Source organism: Serinus canaria, chromosome 1 (assembly GCF_022539315.1).
Source record: "Serinus canaria isolate serCan28SL12 chromosome 1, serCan2020, whole genome shotgun sequence".
In the NCBI taxonomy this organism is placed as follows: domain Eukaryota; kingdom Metazoa; phylum Chordata; class Aves; order Passeriformes; family Fringillidae; genus Serinus; species Serinus canaria.
Window position 1 is genome coordinate 19,856,153 of NC_066313.1, and position 22,313 is coordinate 19,878,465.

The following is a 22,313-nucleotide window of genomic DNA, read 5'->3' on the forward strand; positions in this document are numbered from 1 at the left end:
TTCCCCCAGAAGCATTGCCATAATGTCAGCTGGATCATGAGGTGCCAAATACAATGGCTAGAACAGAGAAATTTTGTTTGTTTGTTTTTGTGGTGGTGGTGTTGGGCAGGGTTATGCATTAATGAAGTCATGCTTTTCCATAGCCTTTCAAGAAAGACTATGAAGAGAAGTATTATGTGAAAGTGATTGTTGTGGTATATTTCTGTGTTTTCTGGATGTGAGACACCTGTATCCTGTTGAATCAAAGTAAGTAGAAAAAAGAGAGTGATGCTTTTACAGTAAGTGGTTATTTTTCTTATTTTTTTTATTACCTCTGTCTTTTTCACTTTCTTTATGCTTGGTGTAGAATTAAAATCAAAAACAAAATTACTGTTTACAGCCTCTGCATTCTGTAAAATTAATCCATGAATGATTAAACAGTTTTTGTGCTGCTTGTTTTTTAACTGGGAGTTGTGAAATAAAGCAAGCCATAGTACTGCCATGTCACTGAAGCAGGCTGCATGAGTGTACCTCACTCTGACAGAATATGTTCTCTATTTGAAATGCCTGTCTCTGAGTAATACGATGAGTTCCTTAAGAACTACCTTCTGCAGTTGCTCTGTGAATTGCACTCCTACTGGAGTCAAGTACATCCAGGCAAATTGGAATTATTAGCTGGAGATAGATGGGCCCAGGGAGCACTTTACTGCAGGAGCAGTGATGCTCTTGCCCTTTAGCTAAGTGTAAATGCTAGCTCTTACAAAAGCAGGAGGGATAAAGGAAGGAGGTTTTAGTTCTGAACATTGTCCTCTTCCTTTAAGAGGCTCTGTACTAGCTATAAAGGGATGAATCATAAACCTTAATCTACATCTAGAATGAATCTTTAGTTTTAAACACAATGCATTTCAGAAACTGTTAGTTTCTTTATAGTGATTTTGAAATGAAAGGAGCATTTTAGCTTTGTGCTTAGAAGAACAACTGTAAAATGATAGTTAGCTTAATTGTTTTGTAGGTATAACACATGTGAGCAAGGCCAGCAGAGAACAGTTAGCATGCTTTAAACTTCAAAACCTTTCAGTGACATTTTTAGAGTATGAGAAGATGTGGTATGGAAATAGCTGGATTTATTTGTTCGCTTGCTGTGTCATGGTGGTGAGGTGTGAGCCCTTACAGAGCACTGTGTGGTCAGCAAAGCTTGCAGGGAACTGAACTGCAGTGGTCATGGCTGGCCTAGGTGGGGCTGAGGGATATAACACCCTCTAATGAGCAGAGCAAACAAGAGAGGGGGTTTTTGTTGCTGTTAATTTTCTTCCTACTTCTGGTTACCTTGCTTAACTCTGAAAAGGGGAGCAGATGCAGTCTGCAAATAAACCTTCCTGCTGCTAACTTGCCTGTTTTATACATGTGGTAGGTCTGTAGGGAAAAAAAAATTGCAAATTAGAAAGAAAAAGTTGGAAGAATAAATGGTTTTAAAGCTGTCTTTCCTGTCAGCAGACTTGAAATAACCAATGAAATACAGAAAAATATAACCCACAAAGCCCAGTAAAATAAAGGCAGAATAAAATTCCTGGGAACAAAAGACTGGAGTGGAGGGTAACAAGCTATTCCTTTAGAAAAAAGGAGTATCTCCCTCATTTGGGAGAAGATGGAGATGAAGTACCTCTGCAAATGGAAACATACACCACTCATATTTGATGTCATCAATACCATCTGTTCTGTCATCAAAGGTCACCAGGGGTCTCAAATTTTAGTTGTTCCTTTGGTCAATGTTTGCATAGGCTCAGTTAATACTTCTAATTTAAATCTATATATAGCAAGTGAAGCTGCAAGTCCCGTCACCTTGGCTGGGAACGTGGGAAGGCAGATCTTTATTCACCTTAGTGGGAAGTTGTTCATAGGGGACACTGATAATGTACATAGCTTAAAGAGAACTGGCATTTGCTTGTTTGCTGTCTTACTATAAGACTGAATGCACAACAAAATGCACAAGCTGTCTCCAGATCCTCTCCTCTGTGCAGGCAGAGATGCTGCACTGGGAAAAACTGTTCCTGTGTCCAGCAGGAGCTACTCAAAACACAAAGAAATGAAAGACAGTGCGCTGACTAAAGTGTTTTTATTCCAATATAGATTCGTGTCTATCAAAAGGTAACCAGGACCTCGAAAAGAACATTTTATTTAAAATTAGATTTTTAAGAACACTGGTTTTTTTCCTTGGAGTGAGGAAAAATAACTCCAAAAATAATTCTGTAAAGAACATCACTTATGAGCTGGGTGCTTCTAACTACACTTTGTCCTTTGGGATTGAGGATGTGGCTATTGCCAGGTGCTCAGTGTTTTACAGAATGAATCATGTTTCCTCCCTTAGGATTCATTACAAATGCAAAGCTATTCTCAGTGCTTCTCCTATTATTGTGTCTGGGAGTTCTTTATAATCATCATGACATGGGCTGCACTGAAAATGCAAGGTATTATGAAGACACATTGAAAAATACAATATCTATAACCAATTTGAAATCATATACATACAGTTATGTGTCATGTCCTCACCTCCCCACGTCCACACCCAAAGGGAAATTGGGGTCAAATATATTCTTTAAATTTTTATGAGAAAGAAGTTTGAGACATTATGAGGCTGAGGCAAGCTCCAAGATTTGTCTTGAACAGGATCCCAACCATGTGATGGGTTCAGTGTGTAATGAATACTCTGGAGGAGAAATATTGACAGCCCTGCATGTCGCTTGCAAAACTAAGAGCAGAGACAACATGAGGGTGCACAAAATTCTGAGCTGTGTGAGGAAGGGTCCAGGCTGTCCTTATAGAACTGTAGGCGATTTTTGTCTTGTTTATATTGTTTTGTGGCCCTGGCACTAAAAAAGGTGGCTCTACCAGCATCTCAGATGATCCTAAGTTAGCTCTCTGCTGCTTTTGACTCCTCAAAACACCATAAGGAATCTATCTGGCCTGTTAAAATAAATCCACTACAAGTCTGGGCAGGCAAAAGGTAGATAGGTAGCCAACATGGAAGTGAATCTAGGGAGCTCCCTGTGTCTGAAGGTCAAGAGACACAGACATTTGGCACTACTGCGTTACATACAGGAAGTGCAGTCTTTGCAGGTTCTGACATTACTGTACACAAAGGATTTAGTGTGGGGATCTTATCCCATGTTTTCCAGATAACAAAGGCTACTGAAATTTTGCTGCAGTATGCTGGTGAAGCTTATGTGACCAGCTGCCCTTACTAGGCACTGCGCTTGTACATGTGTGATCAGCTTGTGTGCTGTGATATCCACCTGAGCCTTAAATCTCAGGTGGCTTGCCTGATTTGGCAAATTGCTGATAAGACTGATTTCCCCAATGATCTTGATTAGCTTCATTTTACCTTTCACAAGGTGATTGGCTCTAACATTGGGAGAGTTGAAGCTTCTTGAAAAAATATGGGATAGGACTTGCTAATGGGATAATACAGTATTTAAATCCCAGATAAATCTTTTGTCCAAAAAAGCTGGCTCAAGTGGGATAACTGTAAGAATTTGACTGATGGAGCTGGATAACATGATGATGCTGAAGAAAGGCTTACAAGCTCTTTGTTTTGAGGCTGTATCTCCATAACACAGCAGCTGGATATGATATTTCTCTCTGCTGACCTTCCACATGGCAGACACAAAACACAGAAACAAAACCAAATCCCTTCAGCTCTAGTTAAAACGACACTAAGATTTTAAATTTTCTGAAAGTTATTATACTGTAAATGAAGCAGACAGGGCTGTAGGTCCCTCCTGTTTATAGTTCCTTAGTTCTTACAATTTCTTCACAGGGCAGTGAATGTGTAAGGACATTGCCATATACAGAACATGCCCACATCCAACCCTTGAAGTCCTGCTTCTATTACCAACATACCAACGGCAATCTCTGTAATGCAGAACCTAGAAGCAGGCAAGGGAAAAAAGCAGCTTGTGTGGATCACAGTAACAAGTTTAAAATAAAACTTTCATTTGTTTCCATCATTCCAGATCCTCTTAACTTCTGTCTGTTATTTCCCGTCACTCAGCCCAAGGGCACGAGCAGGTATTCTGCTGGTGATCAAACTACAATGAAGATTAGCATCCCTGCAGCTGAGAAAAAGAAATTGCCTGATAGTACCCAAAGATGTCAAGGTCAGAGAAGACTGCAGTGACCTAGGTAGAATGTCAAGAGCATCTCTGGAAAAAAATAATAAAATTTCAACAGGGCAGTTTGGTCAATTGAACCCAGTGCAAATCTTGGTCAATGATATTCATGGTTAACAGCCCTCATGAGCAGTTCATCTTGACAGGCTTGTCTGTGCTTCCATGTGGTTTTTATTCTGAAAACCAGATTTTCCTTGTAAGTTATTTGGGAATAGCAGAATTATGTTATTCAAATACTAAAAATACTTCTGTGTAAACTTTTGTCAAATTACATGGATTAATTTCCTGGAGCCCCTCCCTGTCAAGTAGGTTTTTAAGTTCTTGAATTAATCTCTTTAATCTCAGGACTTCTGGGTACTCTGCTTAACAAAATCTTTAGTGGGCGAGGGATGACAACAGCAGTGGCAGTCGCTTCTAGTCACTCTTCACTGTCAAGCTGCCCCATAACTCCAGAACAAAGAAACTAAAACTCCAAACTCACCAGACTCGGTGAAATAGTTTGTTTAAATTACTTGTTTTGAAAGGAAAGAAAAAACCTGTATTGCTCCTTAACAGTTTGAAGTTATATGTGCTTGCCATTTTCTCCCTGCCTGGATCATAACATGGAAGGACTGATAGAGTAGTAATAAAAGTATCAGAGGTGGCATCAGTGCCCTCCTGAAGTGTTTTAGGTAAAAGTAATAAAGCAGAAAAAACTCTAGGGATTGGGTTTTGGTTTGATTTGTTGGGGTTTTTCCCCCCAGGCTTTTTTGGTCTATTCTCCTACTTAGAAAATGCTCAGAGTAATAGAAATAATCAAAACATGAAAGGAAATGGCATGGGTAGGTTTTGAAAGAAAGAGGAGGGAAGACAAGGAGTTAAACTTCCAGTGCTGGTCTTCTATCAGTGTATCTCAGATCTTCTCTGCCTAATTGCAAGGAAAATGCAACAGTAGAAAGGCAGAACAAGTAGATTACATTGGCATTTTGTAGGGGCATTTGTCTTTGGCAAACACTGAGGCTAGGCTGGAATGGGGCTTTGGGTTTCCTGGGGAAATAAGCGTGAGTAAGATGTTTGTGGTTTGCTTGCACTAAACATTAGACTCACATCCGCTGGCATCTGTTGTGTCAACAGATATGACTGCTAAGAAAGTGAGAGAAGGGATGTTTTCCTCTTTGCTTTCCATGTGGCACACAGGGTTTGGTGATAGAGAACAGAGTATCCATTAACCATAAAAATTTCTGGAGGTCTTAGCCTCATGGACCAGTGCTTTTGTACAGCACTGCCTACAAGCTGAAGCCATGACCTTATAAATCTTATCTTTGTTCCCTTTTAACCAATTAAGAGCCAGGTCACCAACTGAAGTGTGATTTGCAGGGACAGTAAAAGTGCTTTGACTTGGCTTGTCAGTCTCTGCTCAGGCCTGACCTATCCAAGAACACGACACTGAGCATTCTGAAAGATGGAAGGTTGCACATCAGGAAATCACCTGAAAAGCTACAAATGTGGCTTTTGCTTGGCTGAAGAGCTGCCCTAACTTGGCCCCTGTAGAAGCTGTTACTATTGGTTTCAGTGCTACTTCAGCTGGGTCAACCTCATTATTGCAGAAACTTTATTTTTTATAGTATTTATTTTATTTGAAACACAGCATGTTTCATACCTCTGTGATTGTCCTAATATGTCACCGACATGTTTTATGAAAAATCCTTTCCTTAGGATTTTTCTCCTCCTGAGAAACTGAGAGGCCTCAGGAACAAACTGTAAACAATTCTATGGTTAATGCAACAGGGGGAATCTGTGATTGGCCTCATCAGGCTGTTTCCAATTACGGGCCAATCACAGTTCACCTGCCCAGACGGTCTCGGTCTGAGAGAAGACCTTTGTTATTCATTCCTATTTTATTCTTAGCTTAGCGTTCTAGTGAAATCCTTTCCTCTATTCTTTTAGGATAGTTTTAATATATTATCTATCATATAATAATAAATCAAGCCTTCTGAAACATGGAGTCAACTTTCTCGTCTTTTCCCTCATCCTGGAACCTTTGTGGTAAATACCACACTAATAAGTCATATTTAATCCAGCAGTATTACATGTATGCTATGTCAGTATTGCTTGACTTGTTACTTGCCTTGCTACACATAGCAATTTCATATAAGTAAGACAGAAATGGAGAGTAAAATTAGCTAGTGGCACCAATGAGCATTGAATAGTGCAAGACCATTAACTGATGAAACGCAGGGCTTGCTGTCCTTAAAATGGCACAGACTGATGAATGGATGTTGTGTCCAAAAATGTGCTCACTTAGTGTTTTAAATTTAATTTAAATTGATGTGATGCAAATCACTAAGATATTCTCAGTCTGTTGTTGAGATGAAATAGCTCTGTTAGCACTGCTATGCAAGACGGTCAACTGCTTCATTTCAGGTGATGTGCTCTGCCAATGGCAGTTATGTATGCATGTATTGCTTCTGGATCCTTGAAGGCAGCTCAATTGCCTGTAATTTCCAAAGTGATTTTGTCTGTTGGAAAATGTTTTGTTACATCAGAGACCTCTAGTCCATAGTCAAGCATTGTCAGCAATCAGAAATTGAGTAAGAGGTCAAGAAGAAGAAAAATAAATACAAGCACTGTGATTATAGTTGCATTTCTAGATGACAAAGACCTGGAGAGCAAGCAACATGGTACTCATTCAGTGGAGGAGGGGAAAAGAGGTTCAAAGTTGATACTGAAATATGCATTACTAGACAGTTATTAATAATTTAGTATTTAGTAATCATCACCCACTTTCATACTTTGATAAAAGCATCACTTCATCTTTCTCACAATTTCAGCTTTCAAAAAATTGAAATAGCATCTATTGTGTGCTCCCTCTGTCTTCAGGGGTGGAAGAGATGTTAATGACTTGCCTGTGTGTATGCAGATCTTCGCAGACTACTAATACCACAGTAGTTATTAGTACATGCTTATTGAAGGTATAGGTATTTTACTTTCTCCGTGTTCAAAATGAAGCTGAATAACAAATTCAGTTGGCTTATTAGGAAGGACAGCCAAAACCTTTCCTTCTTCTGTTGGAAGTAAAATAGGCTGTAATATGATGAAATTATTGGAGTGACAAAGTATGGAATCAGTGTGATTGTGTACCAATGAAAATCGATTGATAAGGATGTTAATGAATGCCTCCTGAAAGGTTGCTATAAATTGCCTCTTAAGCTCTTGTTTAGGTTTCACAGACATGTTAAAATCTATGCTTTACCTGAGTTTTGATTGAAGAAAAACAGATACAAGCAGCATGCAAGAGAATTCGTATAGGTAATAAAACCAGGTTGTAGTAGAATTAACTTTGCTTTGTGCAGGGACTTCCTCTATGATTTCATGCAGCTTGTTAGACACTTCTGGCAAGCAATGGAAGATTCTGCAAAACAAGCAAACTCTGTCACTTCAGATGAATAGTTTGGAAAAAATGTCATGCTGAGGTTAGTAGCTCTGTGGAGCTCCCTGCTCTGTTAGTGGGCTGATGCTGTCAGGTTGATTCTGGGCTCCCATCAGTTAAAGGAGCAAGAAGGCCTCTGAGCTGAGCATGAAGGCAGCTTTGGTCAGAAGGTCAACATTTCTACTACACAGAGATGATTTTGTAGAAGATAGGTTTGGTAAGATAATTGCCTCTTTTCTGTCTGTACTCAGTTGTGACAGTGTGATTCATCTTCCCTGTCACCATCATGTATGGATTCGGTCTAGAAAACAAACTTGGATTTACATGCCTAACTTTTAGACAGTCTAAGACAGATGAGATGTACCCTACCTCCCCCCAGCACAGCGGGGGGAGGACAAGCTTCTAGGACAAGCTTTTTGTCCTAGAAGGCTGAATTGCTGAATTCAATATCCCAGCTTCCTCCAGGATACATCTGTGCAATACAGACAGACATCTCTGCTATGGCTTGAGGCTGTTGTGTGGATCCTCTGTAACCTTTCCCTTAACCAGGGACACAATGGGCTGAGGGGTGTAGCAGAGAAGCTGAGGAGTGTTGTCAGCCAGGTATGAGAAGCAGGATGCAATCAGTGTCTGCATGATCATGATTAGGTTCATTGTTAGTACAGTATATAAATATTGCCAATGCAGCATATAAATAAAAGTTTTATGATCTATTACAATGGAATATAGTATCTAAAAGGTTATAAATATAAGGAGATTTGTCTAGAAATGTGTCAGTTTACAGTCTTTGACCCTGCAGAATTCTCAATTATAAAGCAAGAAAGCACCTATGTAGTTAATTCAAGATTGTATCTCTGTATTTATCAGGATATTAGCACTTTCAGTCACTCATCCAAAAGTGAGTGTTCCCTGTCTTCCCTGTTAAAGGAGTGCTGGCAGCTTCAGCAGAGCTTGTCCTCAGGACAACCATCCTCTTGGGTTGGTAGATGGTGTCAGGAAGCAGAATGATCCCCCTGTTATCCAGGAGGAGGCAGTCAGAGAACTGCTGAGCTGCTTGGATGTTCATAAATCTATGGGAGCAGATGGGATCCATCCCAGGGTGATGAGGGAGCTGGCAGATGAGCTTGCAAAGCTGCTCTCCATCATTTACCAACAGTCCGGTCTCACTGGTGATGACTGGAAGCTGGCCAATCTGATGCTCATTCACAACAAGGGTGGGAAGGAGGATCCTGGTAATTATAGGCCAGTTATCCTGACTTCAGTACCCAGTAAGGTTATGGAGCAGTTTGTACTGAGTGTCATCATGCAGGTTGGCCAGGGTATCAGACCCAGTCAAAATGGGTTTAGGAGGGGTAGGTCATGTTTGACCAACCTGGTCTCCTTTTATGACCAGGTCACCTGCCTGGTGGATGCAGGAAAGGCTGTGGATGTTGTCTATTTGGACTTCAGCAAGGCCTTTGACACTGTCTCCCACAGCACACTCCTGGAAAAGCTGGCAGCCCAGGGCTTGGACAGGGCACTCTGTGCTGGGTTAGGAACTGGCTGGATGGCTGGGCCCAGAGAGTGGTGGTGAATGGTGCTGCATCCAGCTGGGGGCCAGTCACCAGTGATGTTCCCCAGGAGTCTGTGCTGGGGCCAGTTCTGTTCAATATTTTTATTGACAACATGGATGAGGGTATTGAGCCTGTCATCAGTAAATTTGCAGATGACACTAAGCTGGGAACATGTGTTGATCTGGTGGAAGGTAGGAGGGTTCTGCAGAGAAACCTGGAATGGTTGGATGGGTGGGCAGGGACCAATAGATGAAGTTTAAGAAGTCCAAGTGCTGAGTCCTGCATTTTTGCCACAATAACCCCACGCAATGTTATAGGCTGGGGATGGCGACTGGACAGTGCCCAGGGGCAAAGGGACTAATGAACATGAACATGGGCCAGAAGTGTGCCCTGGTGGCCAAGAAGGCCAAAGGCATCCTGGCCTGGATCAGGAACAGTGTGGCCAGCAGGAGCAGGGAGGTCATTCTTCCCCTGAACTTGGCACTGGTGAGGCCACAGCTGGGTGCTGTGTCCAGTTCTGGCCCCTCAGTTTGGGAAGGATGTTGAGGCACTTGAGCGCATCCAGAGGGGTATGGAGGGGCTTGACAGCTGGCCTGCAAGCAAAGTTGAGTTAATAGAAGAAATAACAATTGATGATTTTCAAGTGTATCCATAGCAAGGAAGAAGACAAGGCCATCAGCAAGGAAACAGTATAGAAAAGATACATGAAAATTTTTGTAAGCTAGACTACATGTATAAGTAGATGTGTATACATGCCTTATTAAATTTCTGTAAAATTTTGCCAATTATATTGATGTTAATTTCTTTGCACCAATGAATATAAGAAGTTCTTGTGATGTAGTTAATGACTTAAGATCATGCTTTGTTAAGAGTATATAAACTGGAGAACATGCAGAATAAAAACTTTTTTCTTCTTGGACCCTGATCACATGTCTATGTCACATCCGACCTAATGGTGACAGAGGAGGGCAGTGAGGCTGGTGAGGGGCTTGGAACACAAGCCCTGTGAGGAATGACTGAGGTAGCTGGAGTTGTTTAGCCTGGAGAAAAGGAGACTCAGAGGTGACCTTAACACTCTGTGCAACTTCCTGAAAGGTGGGTGTAGTCAAATGGGGGTTAGTCTCTCCCTCCAGGCAACAACTGACAGAAGGAGAGGACACAGTCCTAAGCTGTGCCAAGGGAAATATAGGTTGGATATCAGGAGAAAGTTTTTTATAGAAAGAGTGATAAAGTACTGGAATGGTCTGCTCAGGTAGATGGTGGAGTCACTATCCCTGGATGTGTTTATAAAAAGAGTGGATGTGGCACTCAGTGCTGTGGTTTAGATGAGGTGTTAGGGCATGGGTTGGACTCAATCTTGAAGGTTTCTCCCAACCTAGTGATTCTGTGTCTGTGTGTGACATCAGTTTGCCCAGATTGCCTGGTCTCCAGTGGTATTTCATATACCCTTTTGCAAGCCAGCATGCACCAATGTCAATCCAAACATCACAGCTTCCCCATCTCTGGAATGCATTCATTACATGAGCATCCAGACTGTTCCTCCTTCAAATACTGTCTGGTGTTTTTCATCCTAGGACAAACCGCATTGCCCATCAGAGTGGAAAGGGAGAGAGGTGTCTGTGTGTGTAGGGGAGGATGCACCAAAGATCCAGTTATCTTTTCTTCACTATCTTTTCCCTCCCCCCCTCCCCCCCCCCCCCCCATCATGGGAGGTCACAGATTAGACTGTCAAACTGCCCTGGTTGTGTGAGGGTCTTGATGAGGTGGGAAAAAGAAAGTCAGGCTGCCAAACAGATGTGCATGAGGAAGTTACTCCGCTAAGCGAGAATGATGTGAGTAAAAACAAGTATCTTGGTCAGTGCGTGAATGATCTGAGAAGTCTGTTGAAGTTTAAATTTTTTTAATCTTCAAACTTTTTTTTTAATATAGGGAATATGCAATTAATTATGCAATTAATTAAACAGAAGCAAACAACAGTGTAACAACAGCAAACATCTTTTGTAAGATGGTTTTATTTCTAATGTGTTTCATGTTTCATTTCAGTTTGTCAGTCTCTTTATATTGAGTGCATTCTGTTTCAAAGTAAAGATATCATGAACAAAACTCAAACCCATGCTTCTTAAAAGGAGAGGAGGTGAAAGTATGTATTAGGTAATGCAACAATGTCATGGTTTAGCCATGGCTATCAGCCAAACTCCCACCCAGCTGCTCAGTCCCTGCCTCCTCTCCTCAGCAGGATTGGGGGAGAAAATGGAAGGAACAGGAGGTAGGGAAAATGATTTCTGATGAAGAGAGGGAGATTATTTGCCTGTTGTGGTGTGAAGCTATATCCTGTCCCTCCAGATATAGGGATAGGATATTGTGCCAACTTCTTCCTTTCCTCCCCCCTGCCCCCTTGCCCTCTTTCTAAGTGCTGTCTGTCAAGTTCCACATTCAGCAAGGGTGTCGTGTGATTGGCAGAAGTTCAAAAGATGCTTCTCAGACCTGGGGTCATAGGCCTGTCCAGGTGTCATTGTCCCCTGAGGCCCTCCCCCTCCCACCTGGTTGGTGGCTCACCTATCCTCTCCCTCCCCCCTCCCTGTGGGTTTAAAAGGCATTGGAACCATGTGGTCAGTATTCTGTTGGAGCTGTTGCAAAGATTCAGAACTCTTGCGACCCTGGAATAAACTCTGGATTTAACCCTCCAGCAGAATCCGCTCTTTTCTCTTCAACATTGCCTGAACTTTTTCCACTAGAGGTAAACTGAGTTTCTACTTTGCTTGGACTCATTCTGAGTACCTAACTCCCAGCCAGCCAAGGGTGTCTCTGAGGTGAAAAACCTCAGCTGCTACTTTTGAGCACTAAGGCCAGACAAGCCCAGGCATGCTCCACTCAGCAATATTTGGATTATATTTGCCAAATACTTTCACAGGCAAAATAAACTCAGTTTGGGGAAAATTTACTTAATTTATTGCAAATTCAAATAGAAATTGAAGTATTAATGTGGGTTGTGGGAAACTAGAAGGCAAACATCAAAACAACATTGTGCCTCCCTGCTTTCCCAGGCCCTCTTCTTTGCTTGCTGCTCTTCTTCTTACCCACACCCTTTCACCTCCCAAACTGCATGTAGTGCAGGGGATGGGGACTTGTCTCTGTCTCTCTGGGAGCCTCTCAGGATCCCCGGCCAGCCCCGGGTCAGCAGACAGTGGGGAGGCAACCCCGACATAGCCGACAGCAGGGAGACACTCTCTCATGCCCCCAGAGTGCTGAGGGCAGCTAGGCTAGATGCCTTTGCAGCAGAAGAGACGCTAGAGACATCAGTAGAAGATAAAAGGGCCGACTTGGATTAGCAGGGGTTAATCTAAGGTTTTATTCTAGGAGTCCCAAAGGAGCCCCTACACCTCAGGGGACCTCCTGCTGAGAGGCCCGGGAGATGTGCCAAGGTTACATTTGAAGGGAAGTGGAAACCAAAAACAGGTAACATTTTACTAACCAATAAGTGACCCTAAGGGATGGGTACTGGGGGATAGACATTTAGGACAGCGTATGGGGTAACATTTGAGGGGTTGACCCCTAGCCTGTGGCTAATTACTTGACATCCTGGACCGAAGCTTCTAGATGGAGGGGAAGGGATGCTGAGTGATTGACAGAGAGCCAGGGTGGGGATTTGGGGATTATGTCAGCTATGGAAAGGGATTACACAGGTAAAGGGAGGGGGGTACAATTTGGGATAAACCATTTGGGAAAAATATGTGGATACAAAACCAAAACTATTACCAAGTATTACAAATTATAAAAACACACTACAACAGGGACTTACCTGTCAATGCACTTTCAATCTATGGACTAGCTTCTGAAATAGCACTTACAGCAAAGTAACTCCCTATGTATGGGGGAGTGGGAGACTTTGAGACCAGAGTAGTCCCTAAAAGTTAAGCATAATTCAATAAAAACAAAAACAAACAAACAAAAAATAGGGACTTTGAAGCAATTAAACACAGTAATATGGAGTATATGGATACACTTTCCTATGCTGTTAAGCTTTAATACAGCCCAGAGCTTAATAATAAAATTTTTTCTATTCTAGTGCTTTTTTTTTAATATATCTTCAAAGATAAATTAATAGAATGGTTATCTTTAAAATAATAACTGTATATCTCCAGTACCATTTCTGCAGTTGACTCAAGGAAGGCATTGAGATTATTAATCACTAAAAAGGAAAGACAGCTCTATACTTAGCATCCACTGAGGAAAGTACTGGTTTACATCCTCTATAAATATTTAATTAACTAAGACAATAGGAACTGTTATAATACAAGTGACTTCCTGCATCTGATTACAAAAAGAAGTCTCAGTTTGAAGCCTGATCTATTTTAATAATATGAAGTAAGTTGCCTGGAGCAGTTAATTTTTCAGTTATAATACAAGAATCAAATGTGAGTGTTCAACAGTGTACATTACAAAATTTTAGAAGATAGTCCAAATGCTCATCTCTATTTGCTGTTGCTATCTGTGATTTTCAACACTCGTACTTAGGGTGCTTACATTTCTTTTCCTTATTTTAGCATGCTTTTGCTCTCACTTTTACATTTTGCTTGCCACTTTTCTTGTTCATGACATTTTCACAGAATCATAGATTATGCTGAATTGGGAAGGACCCATTAGGATCAGTGATGTATAGATTTTTGCACTGTAGTTTTAACTGTAGTTTTGTATTTTATTATTTCAGCTTTTTAAAGTCCATGAAAAGCCTATTTTATTCAGTCTGAATTTGAAGTCTGAAATTACATGATAGCAGTCTTCTAACATTTGCAAAGGTGCAGTAGGGCAGATGAGATTACAACTGGATACTCATTGAAGTAAATTGATGCCTCTTTTGGTCCTGGACCTTGCAATTAGCTGTCTTCAGCTTCACAAGCAGAAGGGGTGCCTGAGGAAAGGTGCAAGGCTCTTTCTCAGCTTGGACAAGTCATAAAATTAATTCTGGTGAAATGGCTGGAAAAAATGATCCCCCAACAGCTAAACCTGAAGATGAAGTAAATGTAAGTAGGTGACTTAAACATTCTTGATTTTCTATATTTCTTGACTTTTTTAGATGTCTTCTGAGCTAATTCTCAAGTATTAAAATTAATGTGATGGTTAGATTTGGTATCATTTTCTGGTTTATAGCTCAGTCTAAAAATATCAACATGTGTTTATCCCTGAATTGCTAATATTATATATTTTCAGACAATTGAAATAATGGACGTGTCAGTGTGACAACATAAAAGCTTATATTGGTGTCATGCAGTGTGTTTTTCAAAAAAGTTAACTTCTAGGCAAGAAAGGCAACATTAAAGGAGGCAAAGTGTTTTGCTTTTCCCAGAGAAGATAGAGAAGGGGATTGTTGTGTGAGTGCTAACTCATGACAATGATGTAATTAAATAATTTAGTGTATGGTGATAGTCAAATTGCTATGTTAGCTGGAAACCAGTTCTAGAATACAAGAACTAAGTTGCAGTAGAGGAAAGCTGGATTGAGAATTATGTTCCTTACTGAGGGAAGGGAGCAGCTTAACTTTGCTGATGCTTTCCTTAGTATAAAAGGTTTATGGTAAATTAATAAAAACTATGAAAATATTGATAATGTAGCACACAGCTTTCAATATTCCTATGAAACCCATGTAAAAGAGAAATTTGTCATGGAAAGCTTGATACATGAATTGATTTTAAAGAAAAATAAGATGAGGATTACAGTAGATGAAATGAAGACATCAGTTGTTTCAACTGCCCACTTATATATCCAGTGATGTCAATATTGAGTAATTTTTAACAATACTTGACAGGATTTAATTTTTAATAATAAATCTGTCTGTTTAGGTCTAGAGCCACAAAAACGAGTTACATGGGAAAACATTAATATAAAATATTATTGTGGGAATCTTGATGAAAGTGAAAAAAAATGAAATTTCATTTCTTGATGAAATTTCAGATGTCAGAATTCAGCATTCATTGAACTGCCTCAAGCTGGCCTACTGAACACCTAAGAGTATAAAGGAGCTTTGTGACAATTCAGAGCTTTAAACAAACAAATGTTCATTTTTATCCTGAAAGAGACTCAATAAAGTTTGTAAAAAATACAGAAGATGGGTAAATAAAGGGAGAGCACACAAAACAAGTGCAGTTCATTACCTAGATAGAAGACATGAATCTGAAATGTTCCAATTCTCTGTTTAAAGATTTTGTTTGAGGAAATTGTAGAGGGTCATACTAAGTCTTTTAACTCTACTTTTTATTAATTATTACCATGTTTTCTTCTCCTTTTACAACATCCTCCACTCTTGAGATAAAAGATTGCTATCTGTTGCATTTGACTAGGGGACCAGCAGGATATTTGTGGGGATCTTTCTTATGCTTCCTCTGAGGATACACAGAGGTCTCTTCTTGATAGTATCACTAGTGCATAATATCAGAGAAACGTATCAAAAATATGTTGGTGAAGACTTGCACAGGTTTTAAAATTTTTTTAAGAACAGGGCTAATATTCATTGCACTGAGCTAGATATGACTGCTGGGGATATTTCTCCTCAGAGACACCTTTAGCTCGCAGGCAGTTGCAGCCAGGCACTCGGAATGGGCCCATGAAAAGTAGAAACTCAGTTTACCTCTGGTGGAAAAAGTTCAGGTGATGGTGAAGAGAAAGAGAGCGGGTTCTGCCGGAGAGTTAAATCCAGAGTTTATTCCAAGGTGACATAGTTCTGAATCCCAGTACAGCTCCGACAGCCCCCAACCAGATGTTTGCAGGGTACCTTCTGAGAGGCTTCAAACAATACAATGTTGGTAAATAGGTGAGCATCTTGTTGCACACTTTCTCCTCATCATCACCTGCTGTAGCTCTGCAGAGGCCTATTGAGCACAGGGAACAGCTAGATCTGCCCAAGTCAGGGGCTCTGCTGTTAGTGTGTCTCTTCTAGTGTGAGTGTGAATTCCTCAGTGTATTTTTGTGTGGGCACAGAAGGGATAGGTGATAGGACAGCAGTTTGTTCCTCAGAGTGAGGCTGTCAGCATCTTGAGCAAATCTTAGAGTTTTTTTATTTGCTCGGCTTAAAAATGATGTACCACTTAAAGAGGCCTCTGAGTGGCATAAATTCAGCTGTGAGGTGAGGGAGACATGCTTTGAAGATGCTGTTAAAATGAATCTAGCTGTTCCAAAACCAAGGGAAGAAACTGATTTGTTTTCGTCTTCATCTTGATGAATTTCAGTTTAATCTTCATATATATGAGCTCCTGAGCCACATCATTTTGTCTAAGACTGTTTTGTGCTTCATAAAAGACTGTGCACTGAAACCCTTGCTGCTGATTGCTGACTGGTATTTGTCAACACCTCCAGTCATGGACAAGCCACAGCTACCTAAAGCCACTCCTTGAGATCTTCCCTCTCACTGGCATCAACATGTTTTTAGAGAATTTTTCTTGAATGCTCCTTGTTTATGTAGCAATATTATCTAATTTATGCTATAATTTTTATGTAAGGAGAAAATGTGTGGTGGGTTTTGGTTTGTTGGGGTTTTGTTGTGGGGGTTTTGTTTTTTCTTGTAATTTTATTCTGGTGCAGCTGGGTGTAACAGCTAAAACAGAATTCATATCTAATACACATGGTCAGTAATACTCTGAGTGGACCAGGAATTTGCCAGCTAAACTCTGAAGAGATAAGACAATGAATCGACTTGAGAAATATGATTGAACCTCTAGCTGACCTCACAACAAACCATTTGACTGTATCAGGAGATACCCTAAAGACAGATTTTTATGAAGTGCAAGGGACTTCTTCAGGCAGCTCTTGCTGTGCCTGCAGCAACTGATAAACATTTTGTGTCTGCTTAAATGTGTTGATTTTCTTTTGCAGAGGAAAATGCCTGAGGCGTGGTGGTGGTGTCTGGTATACATGGGCTTTCCAGAACAGACAAGATGTAGATACTTTATAGGAAGTGGAAACTACTCCTGCAAATATAGAAATGGTCATGTAGTCTTTTGTACCTAGATGAGATGGTCAGGACATATTTTGTATCCAGCTTAGAAAATTTGAGACTGTAGCTCAAAAAAAACTGTCAAGCATTTGGATATCCAGGCGATGGTTTTGTGCAAGTCCCATCTCAGCAAGACCTGTGCTGTGCTCTCCTGTTCACTGGAGGTAACTTCTGAGAGGGAGCCAGGTATGCAGGAAGAGCCTGTCCGTAGCCACTACTCCACAGCCTGAAGGAAGTGGAGACTTTTCTCTGAGGAACAAATTGGTTGAGACTTGTTGATCAGACAATTTCTGCTAGAAACATTCCACGATTTTTGCTGTCTTTCACCTTATTTTAGGCAGCCAACATTTCAGTCCAAATGGTATCTGCAGAAGACAAGCTGGTAAAGAGGATTTTGGCAAGGAAAAAGCATGACAAGTTGAAGAAAAAAGATAAGTTGCTATGGAATTTTCAAAACAAAATAATTCTCTTTACCCTCATTCTATTCATTTTAGGAGTTGTAACCTGGACATTACTGTGGCTCTTCATTGGTGAGTTGCTGAAAGTTCATGCAACTCTATATATCATTATCGCCAATAGTACTTTGAGATGATTTTAGGATCTCAGTTGTCCTGAAGGTTTTTTCTAAAGTAAACATGAAAATTTTAAAATGGGGTCTGAAAAACTTTTGTCTTTGCTAAGACCTAACAAGTGATAAGAAAAGCAGGCTTCAGGGAACATGACTTTATTTCAGGGGTATGAAAAACATTTTAATGTGCAAGCTGATTTGCATAGACTTGGCAGATTTTTATGAGCTTGATTCCTCAGAAATTTTGCCTTCCCTTGTGTTTCTTGGCCTTCTGAAGTTCAGATAAGTACATTCTTTTTCAGAACGGATTTGAGGAAGTAAAAGGGGAGTAAACTAAATATGTGTGTAACTAAGCATTAAAAGCTATGTTTTCCTCTTTAGGCCCCTGATGCTAATACTGCCTAAGATACCTTAGGGATGCTCCAGAATCAGGATGTTGATACTGCCTTCAGTTACACTGGCTTGTTTGTATGGTGGTATCTTATCTTGTGTGTAGGTAACAGGAGCTCAATTAACCATAAGTTGGTACACATCTAGAACAGTTTGGCTATAAAAGTGTAGTGTTCTTTGGGTAGTTGTTTAAAACTACAAAGTTGATTAGGCCAAATAGATTAATTTGGATTAGAATTTAATAAAAAACCTTTATTGTTATTAAAAAGAAAGGCTAACTGTCTTCTTTGTTTCTTGCAGTTCAGGTAGAAAACAAAGATGCACTGTATTTTGTTGGACTGTTTCGTGTTGCCAACATAGAGTTTCTTCCAGAATATAGGCAGAAAGAATCAAAGGAATTCCTCTCTATGGCACAGACTGTGCAGCATGTGGTAAGATGGGTGGGCTGCTTGGTTAGCAAAAAAAGATCAGAGCTGTGGACAAGTGATGTTTAGAGGCCATTGAGGCTGCTGTATTCTTCTACCCCTTCTCCCTCGGAGGATTATGTGCAAGCGGTGGCTGTCTGGAGATATGAAGGAACTGACTGCTTTCAGCTTGTTAATCACAAACAGTTTTGAATGGATCTTGTTTTTACATTTGACTTAAAATTTTACATACTTTCACCCAAAAATTATGATCTGGGACTAAAATTCTACAAAAGTCCTTAAACTCAATTGCTATCAAACAGACAAAAATCTTGAACTCTTTTGCATTTACACTGGTATCTTCTGCCTTAAAGCATCTATAATTACCCTAAGGATCACAAACATATTTCAGAAGGAAATTTACATTTCCTGCTGATACTAGGTATTCTAAAGACCATTACAGTTCCCAAATACCTTGCATCAGTCAAAGCAAAAATAGAACTCTGGATCAATTGCTGCTCTACAATGGGAAGGGGTGGGGGAGCGGGGCACAGGGAGTCTTGGTTAAAAGAGAATTTGACTTTAAAGACATTTGGTGTAGGGAGCAAAAATACATTTTTGCCAGGAACTGCAGTGCTGTCCACATAAGGATTCAAGCGACTGTATGAAAACTGCTAAACAAAAACAAACAAAAAGTTAGATGCAACCAAGAAATTTTTCAGTAATTACTAAGTTTTTGTCATCTTATAATGTGAACTAATGTTCCTGTTTTGCAGCTCTTTCCAAGTCCTGCTTATTAATTGTTGAAGTCCTTTCAGATAACCAATGCAGGGCATCACCTTTTCCTGCTTTCCATGGAACAGCTCTAATGTCCTGTATTTCCTGTGACTTGCTCTTGTCCTGCCCATGTCATACATAGTGGAGAGAGGCAACTGGGAGAAGGTGTTGAGCTGCCAGTGTCACCACCTCCTACTTGAACATTACTTGGAATTTATTTTTTATCTGTGAACTTTGCCTGAACTCATCAATGGATTTTGCATTGCTGAAACTGGCAACCTTAACTGTTGACTAAAATTGTTAGTAGGGAAGTGAGGGATTTGGGATTTTGTTTGTTCTCCTCAAAACCCTTTTGTTACTGGCTCAGAGACCCCAGGTGGTGGTAGAAAAACCTCTCAAGATAGGTCCTTTCCATTTGATAGTAACAGTAATACATAAAATCTCTTGTACCTTAATCTAGAGCAAGATTGAGCTCTACCCACCTTATTTAGGCCCTTAAAATTATTGTTTAAACTTCCTCTTTCAAATGATTAAAGTTAGGGTTAATATGGATGTGATTTTTACAGTTGTCCTGGTTTAGGGCAAATTTGGGAGAGAATCCCCAAAGGGGAGTCCCTCCAGAAAACAAACCCACATGGCCCCTCCCCCCAACCAGTTCGGGAAGAATTCCTTGGAGAAAAGTGGAGAGAACCTGTTTATTTAACAGGCACAGCACCTCCCAGCACACAAAATGAACAATACCAGATGACACCACTCGTTCACCACTCTGAAAAAATGACAAATTCAGAAAGTCTCTCCTGGGGTAGTTGCTCTGTTATTGGTCCCTCCGGCACTGGGGCAGCTGCTGCAGCCTCAAGGTGCAAACTCTCGGTGTTTCCCAAGTCCCAGTCCACAGCAGGTTCCAGTAGTTCCAAACAGGAAAGGAGAAACAGTCCAGGAAGGAATTTGGACTAGCTAAATTTGTTTAGCTAAATAAACTAATGAGAAGAGGGAAAAAAGCAAGAGCAAGCAGAAGCAAGAGCAAAAGCGAAAAGCAGGGCAAAAAGCAAAAAACAGCGCTATGTACTGTCCCGTCTGTATGTCCCACCAGCTGTGGGGGAATGGCTGATAAGAGGCCAAAACAGAACTTTCCCTCTTCAGAGCCAGTCTTGAAGGCACAGAACATAATATCCAGCATAAATAACACACACGAATGGGGATACAAGCATCCTAACATCACCTTAGGACAACAGTGTTTGCAATATTCTGTGTTATAGTTCTTTGCACATTAGTTTTAATTATAAAGTTGCAGTGTGAGGTCCGAACAGCTTGAGGTACATGCCACCTTGTGGCTTTGAACAGGATGGGGAGAGGAAGGTTATTGTCACACCAGTATTATCACAGCCTAGCAACAGGGAGAATCAGGAGCTTGCTTTGTCCAAAGGCAGTCCTTCAGCAGGGAACATGCAGAGATTTTGCTTCTCCACATTTTACACTGTGTGTATTGGAAAGAAATATATTAATAATAAGCTGTTAATGAAGAAAATAGACACAAAGGAATCAAAGAGTAAAAATTCCATGGACACATTAAGAAAATAATTCCTTATCTGCGACAGGAATCAAGCACTGGGGTTCTCATCCAGGGAAGGTGTGGAGTCTCCATTCTTGAACGTAAAACTGGCCCTGAGCAACATGGTATAGTCGACCCTGCTTTGAGCAGTGGCATTGGATTAGATGCTCTCCAGATGCCCTTTCCTATCTCAGTCTTTCTATGATTCTGTGGGAAAAGGTCTGGTATGTGCTGTTCACTGTACCTTAGCAGCAACACCAAAAAAAAAAGTTTTAGTGTGTGCACATTTTTTGAAGTTTGGCCTTAAGTTTTGGCATGAAGATAGGGATGCACTCTTTGTTTGGGATTTTCTGGGTGAAGGATGTGCACTGTTGTCAAAATTCATTTATATGGAAAGAGCATTATTGTATATACCAGCTGGCCATGGGCAGAAGATTTGATGTTTCCTGGGAATACTGGATTTGTTACAGATGCATTGAAGAGCTGGTCTGTTCATCTCCTCTTTTGCCTAGCTTGGCTGATGTATGTCTGGAAGTGTGTGCATGTTGCATAATCTTGGTGGAAAATAGGTTGTTCCTAGAAAAGCCTAGGTATATAGTATCTCTAGGTGTGGCTGGTTTTCAAAATGCTAAATCTTTATACTTTGTCTTTCAGATGAACTTGGTTTACACAACTTCTTCTTTCTCCAAATTTTACAAGCAGTCCACTGTCTCAGAAGTCAGGTAAAACTGTGGTTAAAGTAATTGCTTTTCTGCTGGGCAGTAGATAATGTAATAAGTCCACAAAACAAGCTTATTTTTAATAGTTATAGTTCAATGTCTTTGCTATGTACTTGAACTGATACTAAAATAGGTTTATAACCTCTACCATTCACTTAACAAAAGTAAGGGCAAACTAAAGTCATATGAACAGTTCCTTGTCTGGCAGAAATACAATGCAAGATGAACAGAAATAATGTCAATAAAGAGGTTTGGTGATCCTTTGGCTCATGTAGAAGTTTAACCACTTAAACATGCTGTTGGAGCTCAACTCTGTGTTATTGATTAAATCACACATATTTGATGAGTACTGCTACTGAAATAAAAGCATTTTTAAATTCAGAAGTAGGAAATCTATGCAATAAAGTATTCTTACTCTAATATTAATGTTTGCAGCTAATGTTAGAAGTTTGGTTATTTCAATCTTCTAGAACCAAATACAGTTTCGGTTCAGAAACTGGAGGTTTTTAGGCTGTGTTTAATTTAAAGGTCTTTCTCCCCACTAACGAGGTAGAGATTAGTGTGATCATACATGGCCTCTAATGTGTTGCCTTAATAGTCTAGGAATCATTTCCTACATACTGCAACACACAGTGCAGGGTGAGGTACATAGCACTGCAGGGCTCTGCATTTCTGGAGATTATAATTCTACTGTTTCTGTTCTACTACTTCTGTTTTGATCTTTAGGAAATAGTCCAGCTCTAATTCATGTGTAGACAATGTGATTTCCACAGATCTCCATAGTTAGGAGCCCTCAGGAAATCAGCCTACTGAAT

The 22,313-nt window shown here is 40.3% G+C and overlaps 1 protein-coding gene across 1 annotated transcript in view; it reads left to right on the top strand.

Annotated features, from left to right (window-relative positions):
* Positions 1-14,062: 14,062 nt before the first annotated feature.
* TMPRSS7 (transmembrane serine protease 7) overlaps positions 14,063-22,313 on the top strand; it is a 32,935-nt gene continuing 24,684 nt past the window's right edge. The window contains exons 1-4 of the mRNA XM_009095481.3: positions 14,063-14,128; positions 17,429-17,621; positions 18,350-18,480; positions 21,434-21,501. Coding sequence (XP_009093729.2) covers positions 14,078-14,128; positions 17,429-17,621; positions 18,350-18,480; positions 21,434-21,501 — 443 coding nt within the window. The 5' untranslated portion in view covers positions 14,063-14,077. The remainder of the gene's footprint in view (positions 14,129-17,428; positions 17,622-18,349; positions 18,481-21,433; positions 21,502-22,313) is intronic.